Source organism: Labeo rohita, unplaced genomic scaffold (assembly GCF_022985175.1).
Source record: "Labeo rohita strain BAU-BD-2019 unplaced genomic scaffold, IGBB_LRoh.1.0 scaffold_736, whole genome shotgun sequence".
Lineage (NCBI taxonomy): Eukaryota > Metazoa > Chordata > Actinopteri > Cypriniformes > Cyprinidae > Labeo > Labeo rohita.
The window spans coordinates 7246-23570 of NW_026129674.1; the positions used below are offsets into that span (position 1 = coordinate 7246).

Sequence of the window (16325 nt, forward strand, 5' to 3'; positions counted from 1 at the left end):
AAGTCTTATCTGTAGTACATCAGAGTCCAAACACTGTCCATAGCTGAAGCTGGATGATATAAAATTAATAATCCAAACTCTTGTAATGAAAACACACAGCTCTTAAACACCAGACTCCTCCTAACCAGGAACAGTCAAAAATAGTCCAGACTATGGTCCCACGTCGAAAAGAACTTTAAATCCATATTCAGACTGGACCATGATGTAGTGACCTCACCAATAAAGAGTCCTTCTAAAATGCATACAAATACACTGGCCTAAACTCTTAGCATCAACCCAAACATAGGCTAAACATACATGTACCATCTCTGCAAAGAACATCAGTAATGTACACTTTTAAATAGAAGAAGAAAAAAAATCCTTTAGACTGTGCTTGAAATGACGTATTTCCCAACCAGGACACAGCACATTGGGCCTCATTTATCAATCGAACATAGAAACGAGAGCAGATCCGAGTGTACAAATCAACTTAGGACAAACTAAGTTCACGTATGATTCATGAAACATTCGTATGCCACCAATCCGATCGTACAAATGACTGTAAGTTAATAAATGTGGCGGCAAAAGAGTAACTCATGAAAGAAAAATTTATCTTACGCTAAAAATACCCTTTAACCTTATATGTGCAAACAATGGCATTAAATTATACAGTATGTATATTAAATACCAATAAATAAAACATTTATAAACATTATATTTAGTTCCCCTTAATCAACAATAAACCCTTTAAATTTAACGTTATTACAGAACAAGAATAAAAAATTAGTAGCTATAAAATTTTATATTAAACTAAAGTAGGGGAGAGCGGGGACGAAAGTAACAAAGCTATTTTCTCAGAGCACGGACTATATTTGCTTTCCAAGCTATGACAGCACATTCAGCACACAACCCTAGATGGAGCTGAGAAATATCACATGATTTTGTCACTGTTTTCTGTGGTTAGGTCCGGAAAGCAGTTTTCGAATACCATAAATAAATTATGGAAGCAGTAATTTTAGAAAAAAAAAAAAAAAATAGATGTGTTGTTTCTCATTTCAGGTGTCACAGTTATGATCAATCTATGTTATTTAGTGCTGTAACATATCCTGAGTTTGGCTTTTCAGAGTTTTTCAGTATAGAAGTAAATCAGGTTTAAATGTCAGGAGTTCCTGTGGGGACGGAAGTAACACTTGTTACTTTTGTCCCCCGACAGTGACAACAAGTGTTTCTTTTGTCCCGTAGCATGCTAATTTGGTGACTTTCTGTGTCTTGCATCATTTATTAAAACGTTTATTGTAAATGTTTATGTTGTATTATACCAAAAGAATATGTCAAGAATGAGGGTCAGAAAGACAGACAGAGGTCTGCCACGTTTATGAGAGTGCATTTCTGGCCATAGGCCTATCTGTCAGGAAAATCAGTCTCAGGGCTGTTGCTACATCACATTTATCTTAGTCATATTTAGGTTTTAGCCTTTAGCCTAGGTTTTATACCTTAGCTTTTTCACCTCCACCTATTAATTTGCAGTGTTTCCAGATGTTTTTATGCACATTTTGAATTTGGAAAACATGAGTAGGCCTACTTAATTTTCATGTTGTTCATTCTGTTTATATATAATTATATATATATATATAATTTAAACAAATTCAAGTTTGCACACTCAGGTTTTGAAACATTTGATGAAACTTAAATTTAAAAGGGAAATACATTAACAGAATGAGCAATATGAAAATTAAGCAGGCCTACTCACACCACCTGGTATTAATATACCACACTTCTGAGTTATAGGTCACAGCAAATATAAATCTCTGTCTACAACTTTATCTTTTTAATTTGTTTTTCTGAAAATGTATACAAACGCCAAGCTAAAATGAATAAATGAGTAAAGCGAAACTGAATGGTATTGGGCTCACTCTCATCGATGTTTCCATTTTTTGCCAATGCAACATTTGGTTGCTTAATTATTATCCATGATATACTTAATTGTGTTCCAATATCCACGTAAATCATCCTTCACATGCGCAAAAATGTTTATTTTGGTGCTGCGCGCTGATTTTACAGCGGACCTTTTAAACTGAGCAGTGCAACTTTTTTGACTGCATTTCAGTTTGATTAATGGCTGAAATGCGACGCGCCTGCACGATCAGTTACATATAAAAATAAAATGCATCATCTTTTGTTATTCTGTTATTTAAGATAAATATATTTTGTGTAGGCTAGCCCTATTTATTTTATTCCTTTTATCTGTTTTTTCTTCGCTCGCCGAAGTGCAGCAAGTGTGATGCGACGATGTGTGAATCCTCATGGTTTGTTGTTGCTCCTCATGCTGCTATATGTATATAATAAATACATATAGCAGCATGAGGAGCATTATATAATAAAAAAGTAGCATAGCAGCATTTTATATTAAAAAAAGCATTTTTTGTCGGCTAGGAAAATTATCTAAATGAACAAACTGCTGTCATTATACAATTATCCGAAACTCTATGTCGCACGCAAAATCATTCTAACTCAAACACTTGCGTACACCAGCTCAAACCTGACGTGAGATTTGATCGTAGCCACCTCTCACGTCCATATTGATAAATTCCAAGTTTTGCGCAGAAACGACTGTACGCCCAATGTGTTCAACGGGGCGCTTCTCATTTCTTATTTGTGCATCCTAGTTGTTTCCTTTCCTCGCTTCCTTTCCTCGCGTCTTAGCTCCACCCCCCTTAGGATACGAGGACACTTAGCCCTTACTAAAATGCAAAAACAAGTTTTATTGTTGTACAGTGTGACAAAAATAACGTTAGATTGATGTGCGCATGCCCAGTAGCCAGAGCCGTGTCCCTTCTAGCCTTAACCGGTGAGCCATGCTGACTACTGTTGCTTGCTAACTCTCTATCTACCACATGGGTTTACTTAAGCAAACCTAAAACACCCTAGCACCCCTAGCGTAAGGAAGAAAATTGGCTATCAACCTGACCAAGAAGAGAGAGAGAGAGAGAGAGAAAAAAAAAAAAATGATTCTTATTCATAAGATTACACAACCTTCTTCAATTGCAGACACTTTTCATATGTGGACAGGGGTTGTCATGGGCTCTCTGCCCAGTCAGCAGCTAAGTAGCCCTATGCAGCAAACTGAGGTGCAGCTGTGAGTTCTGACAGCTTTAGTTTGAGCTACAGTAGCACTTGTTTGTGATTTGACAGGACAGACATGGCAGGCTTCAACTTGCCAAGACTTGCTGCTTTGGAGATGCTCTGACCCATTTGTCTAGCCATCACAATTTGGCTCACTTTGCTTTCCACTGCAGTTTAGTACTGCGTCAAAGTGGGAGGAATTATAGATGTCCGTTATAGTTGTGCCACCGCCTAGTCTGCTGACCATGATACAGCCATTTCTTTCTTTCTTTTTTTTTTTTTCAAGTTTTCAAGTTTAAAAAAAGTAATGCGAACTAATTATACTGGGGTGGCTGTTTCCAACTAGTTTTAAATAAAACTAGTGGGTCATATACCCCTTCTCAGCACTGATATGTTTACAACTAGATAAAATAGTTTGTCTAGACACTCTTTGAAAAAGTAAAAAAAAAAAAAAAAAAAAAAAAAAAAGGTTTAAAACCTAGTATTTTGAAGGATTTTAGTTGTAAGTGTGTTTGAATAGTCTTGGCTCATGTGAACAAGTGACTGACCGACTGACTCACTTACTCACTCATAAAGACAGACCCATGCCGCCACCTACTGGCAATTTAACATGCACTGAAATAGAAACACATACACACAACTCTTGATCAACACAAAACAAGCAAATGCATTGTATTAATGCATTACTGTTCTTCTATTTAAGCCTGTCTTATGAAACATAGGTGCATATTATAAAATAAATATATATATAGTATATTTTGTAGTTATTTTCTAGTATTTGTAGCACAGTATCTCCTGTTCCACTGTTTTTCAGCTTTATCTTTTGGTGCAGTTAACAAACAATATTTGAAAGGCAAATGGAAAACCCAGACTATAACCGTGTTGTTTTCAGTTCTATGTCTCTCCCTTTTGGTTTCTTTGTAGCTCATGAATGGGGATGTAACCAGAAAAACTGCATTCCTTTCATGCTTGTATACACTGACGATAAACCAAACTTATGACAGGGTATTGTCACAGCAAGAATACACAAAACATCACTCAGTAAAGTTTTACTTTAGGATCAGGATCCAGAGTATGGAATAGAATATGTTCTCCCAGAGGATCTACAAAAGGAAGTTTCCCTCTGATACTCATGTAAGTCTGAGCATTTATTTGTTATTTGATTCAATGCTGCTCTTTTTAATAAATTGAGATTAGGTAACATCCAAACTTTTTTTATGATAAACAATGTAGAGACATTTGAAATTTTTTATTACAAATCTCCAAACTGTCTTTTATTCACATTTATAAACAAAACAAATGTATAGTTTGGAGATCACAGAAATAAACCTATAAGAATTTTCTTATAAGGCTGTACTTTCCATTTCATTACTTTCAAATATACCTTTATATAACATATTGACTAACCAAAACAATACTAAACTTAGTTCAATTGTAATGATGAAATAAATATCTCTGTTGTGGCATTTTTTTCATAACTACACATTTTGTAATGTAGCGTAACATAAAATGCACGTGAAGTTGAAAGTCTGAACATCGAAAGTAGTAGAATAAACCAAATGAGAGTCTCTTAGGATTAGAAAGCAAATCTGGACAGAAGTTTTTATGTAACCACATGTAGTTCCTGTTCTTTCCATAACAGGAGTAAAGTTGTCAAAACATCAACTCCTCATAATCTTAGAAATGATAATATCAAGATAAGTGACTTGATGAATAAATAATTACTCAAAAGAATTAAATACATTATAAATGTCTACAAATAAAACAAGGCCTATTCTGAAATCAAATCTGACAGAGTAACATACCCAACAGTAATAAAAATCTTAAGACACCAAATGTAAATGTATTTATTAAATATTATTATTATTATTATTATTAAAAGACATACTGGGGTGAGAGCAGCATAATAAGGCTTTGAACAACTGTAGTGGAGAGAGGCATTTATAATACTTATTTATAAAATGTTCAAAAGGAAAAGATTAATTTAGTGAACAATCTTTAAAATTCAGAATAAAACTGTCCACATCCTGGCAATGTGTTGAGTTTAAGAAGATTTTAGAACATGCAAATAATTATACGCTTCTGACAACAGTCTGTAACACTGTATAATAATCTCAACCATGAACATCATATTTTACCTTGAGAACACTGTATGTAAACAGAAGTAATTCAATTAGTTGATGTGTAATCAAGAATTAATGAATCAGATTTGTAAATGATGTGCAGTAATAATATTGACAATCAAGAAATGCATAAATAATACAAAATACTTTTTAATCAAGCAAACAGTTGTGGAATTGTTAAGGCAGCAACATATTGACAATGTTTCAGTATTTCAAGATCTCATTTCTGTTATACAGAAAGAACATGCAGAGCAATTTTTTTTTTTGTCAATAAGAGTATGACAGGAGATAGAATCCGCAACAGAATGTGATTAAGCATGACGTGTCACTACCACTTTTGAACACTCCTTTGTTAGCGTGTGCCGAAAAAAAAGGGCTGTTCAGATATAGCTGACACTAGCAGGAACTTCCCTACATTTGTGAACTCTTTTTCTTCTCCATATTATGAAACAGGCAATGACAACTACTATAAATAATATAGTGCAAATACAGATCACTATTGCTCTCTTGTGTGGTACTTCGTTTTCTTCTTCAGTGGATGGGTTTCCAGTTTCTACTGTTGATTCTACAAAAAAATACATTCAGAAAAACAACAATTACTACACTCTGATAAAAAACAACAAATCCATTTATATTAGACAGCAAGTGATTTACATTTATACTCTATGCAGCTGCATTCAGACTGAAATTCAGGCTATTTTTATTTAAAACTGAAACTATTTTTACACACCGTTAACGAACAGCCGGACAATCTCCTGTTTAGAATAAGATGATCGTGTGATGAAGTAGCTGAAGTCTCCTTCATCGGCGTGAGTAAGATTGATGAGTTTGATGGAGCAGTTTCCTCTCTCATACTCATCAGGGAAAGTTTCAGCTCTGTCCTTATACCGTGGGCCCTGTTTCTCTACTGAAGCTTTACCTTCAATTAAGTCATAAATTTTCACATCATCTTTGTCTCTCCAAAGCACACTAATGTCTTGAATTTTAAGACCATGTTCAGCTGAAGAACACGGCAGGACAATGGATCTGCCAGTAAATCCTACTACTGTGACATCCAGGGATGCTGAAATGATAGAAACTGTAATTGTAAACACACAATCTGACATTTACACATGTGGCTTAATTTTATCATTCAAATTTAATTTAGGTGCTCACCTTTGTTTATCAGCAGAGCAATCACAAAGATGAAGCAGCAACTGCAGAAACAGAAAAAAACAACAAAAAAAACAAGTTACTTTAACTTCCTTGATCTCAACCAGTAGATCATGACATTGTTTGAAATAAGCAGAACTGATCACCAGTGATCAAGACAGTTAGAAATGCTTTCTGACTTGCTGGGATGTGTATACTTTTACAACAATAAAAGCATGATAGGAAGTACCTGTCAATATTAACACTCATCAGCTTAGAACAATAATGAGTTTTAGTATAACATAACAACATCCAGACCTGGGTTGATTACCAGTGTTGGGAGTAACACATTACAAAAGTAATAATATTACAGTAGTATATTACTTTTTGCTATAATGCAGTAATATAATGCATTACTAATAAAACATGGGTTACATTATTACTCATTACATTCTCAGTAATGCAAGTTAAAACAACATATTTTAGCTCAACATTAAGTGGTGAATTTACCAACACCGCAAAACAGCATCAGAGAAAATAAATCTGCGGGTAAAATAGTTTGTTTATTTCCTGTTGCTGGAATTGGAAAAAAAAAAATTGTGACCATTGACATTTGTGAGATGGACGCACTCCCATTATTTTCAGTTAATCAGAAAATAAGATAAGAATACATAATCAGGTGTAATTAAAGTTCGGCACCAAACTCTCAAGATATAGCACAAGTAACACCTGGAAACAACTGGAGTGCTGCCACTAACACTAAGCTAATGGAGAGAGAGAGCTGCAGGGTCGGAGAAGAGCGCAGACAAGCAACAAAAATTAAGTTTAACTAAAAATAACACTGTTAATAAATCTGTTTTTATTAATTCATAGTCTTTATATAAAATGAATACACAAAATATAATTTACTTAAAATAGCCTAATTATCAGATTAACAAAATGAAAGGAAAAGACTGAGTGACATGCTGAGTTTGGTTCACATTGTGTGGCACAGCGCTCTATGAAAGTTCATTAAGTAATGAGCAGCAAAAAACTACATTTTGACATTTTATAATGTAACTAGTTTTATATAATGTATTACATTTTGGTAGTAACTTGCCCAACACTGTTCCAAAATTTACATGACAAAAATTGTAGTTAGTAACAATCCATTACACTACACTAGGGATGTAACGATTACCGGTTTGACGATAAATCATGATAAAATTCCCCACGGTTAGTATTACCGTTTTTTTTATTATCATTAAAACCGTATTTGATTAATGCGACCACTTTTTTTTTCTCATTTTCATAGTTCATTTGAAGCCGTTTTGGGCGTTATTTTAATGGTAAATGTCATTATTGTATGACAGGGTGCCAACACGAATCCTCTCGGCTTGCAGCCTCCTCTCCCATATGAACATATATTACGTGTGCGCCCTCAAACATTGCCCTGTATACGCGCGAATAACTGATTTGACGGTATTTTGTTTCCATCTTCACTTCATGTAATATGTAAAGCAGTGTTCTTAATCGCAATGCTGCTTTATGCACGTTGTTCACGGGAGATGTAATTTAGCTTTTCCATAAGCACCATCTAGTGTCATACAGTGGATTTACAGAGACTTACATTCAGCTTGTGTGCAGTTTTTGTCGGCCCAAAAAACGGACCGAATTTGCATGCCCTGCTGTAGCCAAAATGTTGACCGGTTGATGAAAAACTTTAACATTCAGAATAAAATTGTCCAAGCAATAACCTCATCCCATTAAAGAAGTTTCCTCTCTGCATCTCAGTGACATATTGACTATGTTTCAGTATTTCAAGATCTCATTCTGTTATACAATAAGAACATGCAGAGCTATTTGTTTTCTTTTTTTTTTTTTTTTTGTCAGTAAGAGTATGACAGGAGAGATAATCTGCAACAGAACATGTGATTAAGCATGACGTGTCACTTCCACTTCTGACGTGAACACTCCTTTGTTAACATGCTGGAAAATACTGGCTGCTCAGATATAGCTGACACTAGCAGTGTCAGGAACTTCCCTACATTAGTGAACTCTTCACTTTTTTTCTCCATATTATGAAACAGGCAGTTACAGTTACAATAAATAATACAATGCAAATACAGATTACTATTGTTCTCTTGTGTGGTTGGTTTTCTTCTTTAGTGGATTGGTTTCCAGTTTCTACTGTTGATTCTATAAAAAAACATTCAGAAAAACAATTACTACACTGTGATAAAGACAACAAATCCATTTATATTAGACAGCAAGTGATTTACATTTATACTCTATGCAGCTGCATTCAGACTGAAATTCAGGCTATTTTTATTTAAAACTGAAACTATTTTTACACACCGTTAATGAACAGCCGGACAATCTCCTGTTTAGAATAAGATGACTGTATGATGAAGTAGCTGAAGTCTCCTTCATCGGCTTGAGTGAGATTTATGAGTTTGATGGAGCAGTTTCCTCTCTCATACTCATGAGGGAAAGTTTCAGCTCTGTTCTTATACTGTGGGCCCTGTTTCTCTACTGAAGCTTTACCTTTAATTAAATCATAAATTTTCACATTGTCTTTGTCTCTCCAAAGCACACTAATGTCTTGAATTTTAAGACCATGTTTAGCTAAAGAACACGGCAGGACAATGGAACTGCCAGTAAATCCTACTACTGTGACATCCAGGGATGCTGAAATGATAGAAACTGTAATTGTAAACACACAATCTGACATTTACACATGTGACTTAATTTTATCATTCAAATTTAATTTAGGTGCTCACCTTTGTTTATCAGCAGAGCAATCACAAAGATGAAGCAGCAACTGCAGAAACAGGAAAAAAAAAAAAATAAAAATAAAAAAAAACAAGTTACTTTAACTTCCTTGATCTCAACCAGTAGATCATGACATTGTTTGAGATAAGCAGAACTGATCACCAGTGATCAACACTGAAAGCATGATAGGAAGTACCTGTCAATATTAACACTCATCAGCTTAGAACAACAATGAGTTTTAATAAAACATAATAACATCCAGAGCTGGGTTGATTACCAGTGTTGGGAGTAACACATTACAAAAGTAATAATATTATAGTAGGGTATTACTTTTTGCTATAATGCAGTAATATAATGCATTACTAATAAAACTAATAAAACTCATTACATTCTCAGTAACTCAAGTTAAAACAACCTATTTTAGCTCAACATTAAGTGGTGAATTTACCAACACCACAAAACAGCAATAAAGAAAATAAATCCGCAGGTAAAATAGTTTGTCTATTTCCTGTTGCTGGAATTGGAAAAAAAAATTGTGACCATCGATATTTGTGAGATGGACACACTCCCGTTATTTTCAGTTAATCAGAAAATAAGATAAGAATACATAATCAGGTGTAATCAAAGTTTGGCAACAAACTCTCAAGATATAGCACAAGTAACACCTGGAAACACCTGGACTGCTGCCACTAACACTATAATGGAGAGAGAGAGCTGCAGGGTCAGAGAAGAGCGCAGACAAGCAACAAAAATTAAGTTTAACTAAAAATAACACAGTTTTTTATTAATTCATAGTCTTTATATAAAATGAAAACACAAAATATAATTTACTTAAAATAGCCTAATTATCAGATTAACAAAATCACATAAATTTAAATAGCATAATCTTATACTATACTGACATGCTACAAAGAGTAAGAAAATTTGGGGGATTATTATTATAAATAATAATAATTTTAAAATCAGTCAAAATATAAATTTACTAAAAAAATGAAATGTTTTATTTGTTTACCTGCATGTCACAACCAACCATAACCAATGTCAGAGAACTAATGAACATGCAAATGTGATACTTAATTATTAAAACCATTATTTTAAAATCTCAGGGGTGCTTCAAGTAAATATGGTAGATACATTGTTGAAGCACTTCTTAAAAATGAAACGATTATGGTAAATTAGTAGTCAAATGCTGTTTCACCACCTGAATAATGACTGATATAAATATATAAGCAGTAGGCTATTTTAGAAATGAAAATGTAAAAGATGAAAAAGGAATTAGGGAGAATCAATAAATGCTGAATAATTTATTGCTATTGTGTAAATAATATTTAATCCATAAAAAAAACTGTTGTCTGATTACGAGTATTTTAAAAATAAAATATAATCTAATCACAAGTACTTTTGGAATCTGACTATGTAATCCAGATTACATGTAATCAGTTACTACCCAGCTCTCATAACATATTTGTTATTAATCATAACAAAATCCAACTGAGTGGAATTATTCAATCTGAATGAATAGTCTATTGCTATTAATACAATCTTACTTTCAATTAAAAACATTTATAAAATAAACATTAAATGGGATTCCTGTTAGCTGGATTTTATTTGGTAGTTGTAAATTGCCACTAAATTGTTAAAATGCAATTTATAACCAAATTAACAAAATGTTCAATTTACAAATAAAAGTACAATTTCTTTTAATAATATTTGGATGTAGCATAATTATATCCTGTAGATGCTGAAGAAACTGTAAATATGGTTTAGCAGTAATTGTTGTTATTTATAAGGAAGCATCTTCACCCATTTTCCTGACTGGTACAATCTTTAATATCATAAATGCACCGTAAGACACATGCACATAAGGACAATACAACATGCTAATGCTAATGCTAATGCTAATGGATAAATCAAAATAATAGCTTCAGTTTCTTAACCTGTAACTAGTTGATTAATCAAGCCGTGATAGATGCATTACTGATGTTAACAGGGGTTGCTGATTAATGCTATTTAAGCAGAAACAAAACAAAACAGGCCAAATGTTCGCAAAAATGCGAGTCCGCAAACTTGTTCACTTTCTGTTCGTATCGCGGCAGATCGAAAGTTAAATATGTTTGATGTACGGCTCGTTCTATGAAAACAGAATTTCATTAAGAAATCACAAACATACCCGATGATCATGATGTCCCGATATAAGTACTATACATTTCACATAATGAACGAAAAAGTACTTTATAAATTGTGAGTTTGTGAACCTGAACACGTTTCCGGGTTTCTATGTAGCGGATGTCGTCATTGAGAAAAAAAAAAAAAAAAAAAACAGCCTACCAGAGAACGGGAAACTACAGCAAATATTATATCATTTCGTATCCATTTGCTTCTGAAACAAAATAAATAATAATAATAATAATAATAATAATAATAATACATTTATTACATTTTTACGAGTTTCCGAAAGAGGACAAATATATAGAGAAAATGGATAGTCGGAAGAAAGATGTCAAATTTATTAGTATTATAGAAACCAGGGGGACAGGCTGGTTTCAGCTTCCTGTTAGTCCCTACTGGTAGATGCTGGAACTGCACCACCCATCCTTAAAAAAAAAAAAAAAAAAATAAATAAATAAATAAATAAATAAAGCTAGTTAACGCTAATGCGAGAATGTTTCTAATGCAGCATTTATTGAAAGGGACAATAAATTTGACTCCCATTCACCGCTATCGAAGTTATCCCAATGACGACTTCCGCTGCTGAGAAACTCAGAAATGTGCAAAAAGGTCCATTAACAAACAAACAAACAAACAAACTCCACAGACAAAGGTAAAAAGAGTCACTGAGAGCTCTTAGTTAGAAATTTCGCAAAACTATTTAATTTTTTTTATTTTTTTTATTTTATTATTTTTTTTTTATTTTTAATGCCAAGGTAATGTAACGCAAATTATAGGCTAATGTTATAGCATTAAATCTTGAGCTCTTTGGTCAAGACCTGCTTTATTTATTTATTTATTCATATCACTGATATGCATATCACTGATATGCTGATGAAATTTAACTCTACCTCTTATTCCATCCTGATGATTTGATGATAGCTGCTCAGATCTCACTTTGTCTAACAGACATTTCTTGCTGGATGAAAGACCATCACCTTCAACTCAACCTTGCCAAGACAGAACTATTTGTGGTTCCATCAAACCCATCGTTTCATCACTATTTCATCATCCAGTTAGGCACATCAACCAGAACTCCTTCAAAAACAGCCAGAAACCTGAGTTGTGATTGATGATCAGTTGCCTTTCTCAGACCACATTGCTAAAACTGCCCGGTCCTACAGATTTGCTTTATTCAACATCAGGAAGATCAGGCTCTTTCTTTCTGAACATGCTTCACAACTCCTTGTTCAAGCTCTTGTTCTGTCCAGGCTGGACTATTGCAATGCTCTCTTGGCAGGTCTTCCAGCCAGTTCTATCAAAACTTTACAATTAATCCAGAATGCGGCTGCAAGATTAGCAAAAAAAACGCAAGTCAAACCTCTCTTCATCAATTTGCACTGGTTACCAATAGCTGCTCGCATAAAGTTCAAGGCATTAATGTTTGCCTACAAAACCACTACTGGCTCTGCAGCCCTTTATCTAAATTCATTACTTCAGTCTTATGCACCCTCAGTAGCTGCATTCACCATCCCAAAAAGACAAAATCACAAATTTATAAAATGTGTCATCCAAATAAGGCACAAAATCGCTAAATAAATAATAAAAATGAATATGTTTTCCCTATGCATTTGTTACAAGATTCAGTAGCTGTCACTAAAAAACTGCAGTTACAAATTACAAATACAAGCTCATCAAAATCTGCTCATAAAATACAAGTAATTTGAAAATTTCAAAAATACAAACAATAAAAGTATTTCCCCCAGTTGGAACCATGGGCAAATTAAAGGGATAATTCACCCAAAATAGACTAGAAATTCTGTAATTAATTACTCACCCTCAAATTGTTTCACACCCATAAGACCTTTGTTCCTTTCCAAAGACAAATTAGGATCTTTTTGATGTAATCCAAGCTTTAAATACATCATTTACAACTTTATTTATGAAAATATTGATCTGCATTGTGATTCATGAGAGCATCACAGTGCATTTGTGTTGTGTTCATGCAATAGAAGACTCGCACATCAACACAACACATGTGAGTGTTCACAAGAGTACCACAACACATGTGTCACTTTGTCACTTCATAAAACTGGATTACTTGATGTGCTTAATGACATGGATCACTTGATGTCTTCCCTACTGTTCTGACCTTGAATGTGTAAGTTGCACATTCTGACTTGTAGAGGAACAGAAAGCTTTCAGATTTCATCAAAAATATCTTAATTTATGTTTGAAAATGAACAAAGGTCTTACAGGAGTGGAACAACATGAGTAATTATCAGGATTTTCAGATTTGGGGAAAATATCCCTTAGCGCAACCCTTTCTGAAGCAGCAAGGCCCTTGTCCGAGTGGCAAGCAGACACACTACAGTTTATTTGCAGACCACCCTGTTGACTTTTACCTGTTACTTTCAAATACAAAACGTCCCTCATCACAGGTGCTTTCTAAAACTTTTAACAGAACAGCATACCAATTTATTGCCTTTCTCTTGAGGTTGTGGGATGTGTGCATGTGGCTTTTTCGTCTAACAATGCGTGTACTGAATTATTTGCACTGTCTGATCTTGGCCAGATTATCCTCATTTGGAGGATATTCAAAAACTCAAATAAACAGCACAGAATTCAGACTGATTGATCACCTGGAGGTCCTTTGGACTTCCAATAAATAACTGGATGCAATAAAGCCACTCCCCCGTATCTCTTGCTTTAAGTTAAAGCAGTTTACAGAATTTTAGAGACAAAATTGCCGGTCTTTTGCTGCTAATTATTATATTCATATTATATGAATTATAATTATTTATAATTCATATAATATATTCATACAATTATTATATGAACTGGCAACTAATATTAAACTTTTTATTTATTTATTTATTTTTTTTAATTGAGCAAGGTGAAACACAGATTGACAGCAACATCTTGACTGACTTATACGTAAGCTGAAATCAGTTACAAATATATACACACACATATACACAAATGAGACAGAAAAAAACAAAATGAGAGGAAAGAAAGGAAAAAAAAAAAACAACAACAATAATTTAATTTAAACTTTGAATTTAAATTATACATATAAATAAGTTTTAATAGACTGTGAGCAGACGTCATTGTATGATCTGGTAATATGGCGATTGCCTGTAAATATGGGACCAACGGTTGCATTCATACAGAACACTTTGATGCCTTATACGGGATGATTCTGTATTATAAGGAATGGTTGGCAACCTAGTGGATAAATGATATATAATAAGTTTTAGGTAAATCTAACGGGCAGTCTTTGGTCTCCCTTATTTCAGCGCAAACACTTTTGGCTGAAGTCAGCTTTTTAAAGGGCTTTTTGTTGTTTATTAAATATTATTGTTCAATAAATAATATTTAATATAATAATAGTTTGTAATTAATAATTTGGTATTAAAAAAACTGTGTGTTTGTGTGTGTTAAGGATGTAAATTTTAGTTAGCCAGGTTTCCATCCAAAGCAAAACTGGAATATCGCTTAAAACATTTGCGAATAAGCCATCCGAGTCAAAGAGAACAAAATCGTCACTTCCTGATAAACTGGCACTGAATATTACTAAGAAAAGTAGGAGGAGCCACTGAATACAATCATTTTCACATATAATAATTACTTGCAATTCAGAGAGAGCAGACGAAACAATACTTCCACCACTATTATTATTATGAATAATAATTATTATACATTATTATAATTCCAACAGGACTTCGATTCTATCCTACAATTTTAAAAGTATATCATCTGTCAGTGTCATTTGTTTCCATCTATATATTGACTATGAAAATAGATCTGCATTAGTGACTGTACATGGCGCAATGTTTTGAAGCCAAGAAGTGACTAAACCTTAACAGACAATAATTGAATACTCATTATATTGATGATCATATCTGTTGTTCTTTCTAATGTCTAATACTATTTAATGTTATAATGTTATTATTATTGTAAATTGTATCAATGTATGTTTAATACCTAATGCAGTTATATCTATAATCTCTCTTTTCTATGTTTCATAATTTTTTTTCGGTTACACTTTATTTTGATAGTCCACTTTAGACATTCTACTAACTATAAGTAACTTTGCAACTACATGTCAACTAATTCTTATTAATTTGCAACTACATGTCTACTAACTCTCAGAGCAGACTGTTAGGTTAGGTTTAGGGTTAGTAGAATAAGTTGACAAAGTTTAGAAGAGTGTTAGAAGATATTAAGCCGACAGTCTACTAGTACTCTAATGACTAGTTGACATGCAGTTGCAAAGTTACTTACTGTTAGTAGAATGTCTAAAGCAGACTATCAAAATAAAGTGTTACCTTTTTTCCCCTCACCAAATAACACACAGAAATTGAATTAATAATAATTACTATTACAATTCATGAAACTATGGATTTAACTTTCTAAACTATGGATTTCTGTACCTGTTTAAACTACCACATTCATACATTTACAGCTTGGTCTGTGTTGTTGTTGTTGTTGTTGTTTGTTTGTTTGTTTGTTTGTTTGTTTGTTTTTTCTTTCCCTTTCTTTCCTCTCCTTTTGTTTTTTCTGTCTCATTTGTGTATATGTGTGTGTATATATTTATGACTGATTTCAGCTTATAAGTATAAGTGACTGTCAATCTATGTGTTTCACTTTGCTCAATAAAAAATAAAATATACAATAAGGCAGTGCACATTGTTATCTGTCAATTTATTATAAAACAACAAGAGCATAAGAGCACAAAGCAGTGTAATACTTTTTCACTCTGCAAGAAAGAGTTTGGCATGATTGAAACAGCAGCAGAGAAAATGCAATTATGCATGACGTTGCAGAAATAAATTACACTACACTGCAGATGTAACAGGCCTTTGCACCAGAAAGAATGAAAGTTTAACATATACAGCTAAAAGAAAAACATTTACCTTGCAATATAGTCAGACAATGGGAGACAGTGAGTTTATTAAAACTTTTTAATTTCATGTTGCTGCTGTTCCTTATAAGGTAGCCTGAACTTTTTTTTGTTTCCTGCAAGTTGTGAAACAGGCTACTAAAGCTATGAAAATTAATACA

General features: G+C 33.3%; 1 protein-coding gene across 5 annotated transcripts; it reads right to left on the reverse strand.

Annotated features, from left to right (window-relative positions):
• Positions 1–5359: 5359 nt before the first annotated feature.
• LOC127161794 (CD276 antigen homolog) lies at positions 5360–11403 on the reverse strand. Of its 5 annotated transcripts, XM_051104539.1 has the most exons (5): positions 11281–11403; positions 9119–9159; positions 8883–9026; positions 5956–6144; positions 5360–5790 (listed from the first exon to the last, which is right to left on the reverse strand). In XM_051104539.1, the coding sequence occupies exons 1-5, from the start codon at positions 11289–11291 to the stop codon at positions 5606–5608; spliced, it is 570 nt and encodes a 189-aa protein (XP_050960496.1). In that variant the 5' UTR covers positions 11292–11403; the 3' UTR covers positions 5360–5605. The 5 variants fall into 5 exon arrangements, with proteins under 5 accessions (XP_050960496.1, XP_050960494.1, XP_050960493.1 ...); XM_051104537.1 differs by lacking the exons at positions 8883–9026; positions 9119–9159 and adding an exon at positions 6381–6421 and having other exon boundaries at positions 5956–6288; XM_051104536.1 differs by lacking the exon at positions 8883–9026 and having other exon boundaries at positions 5956–6288.
• Positions 11404–16325: the final 4922 nt, after the last annotated feature.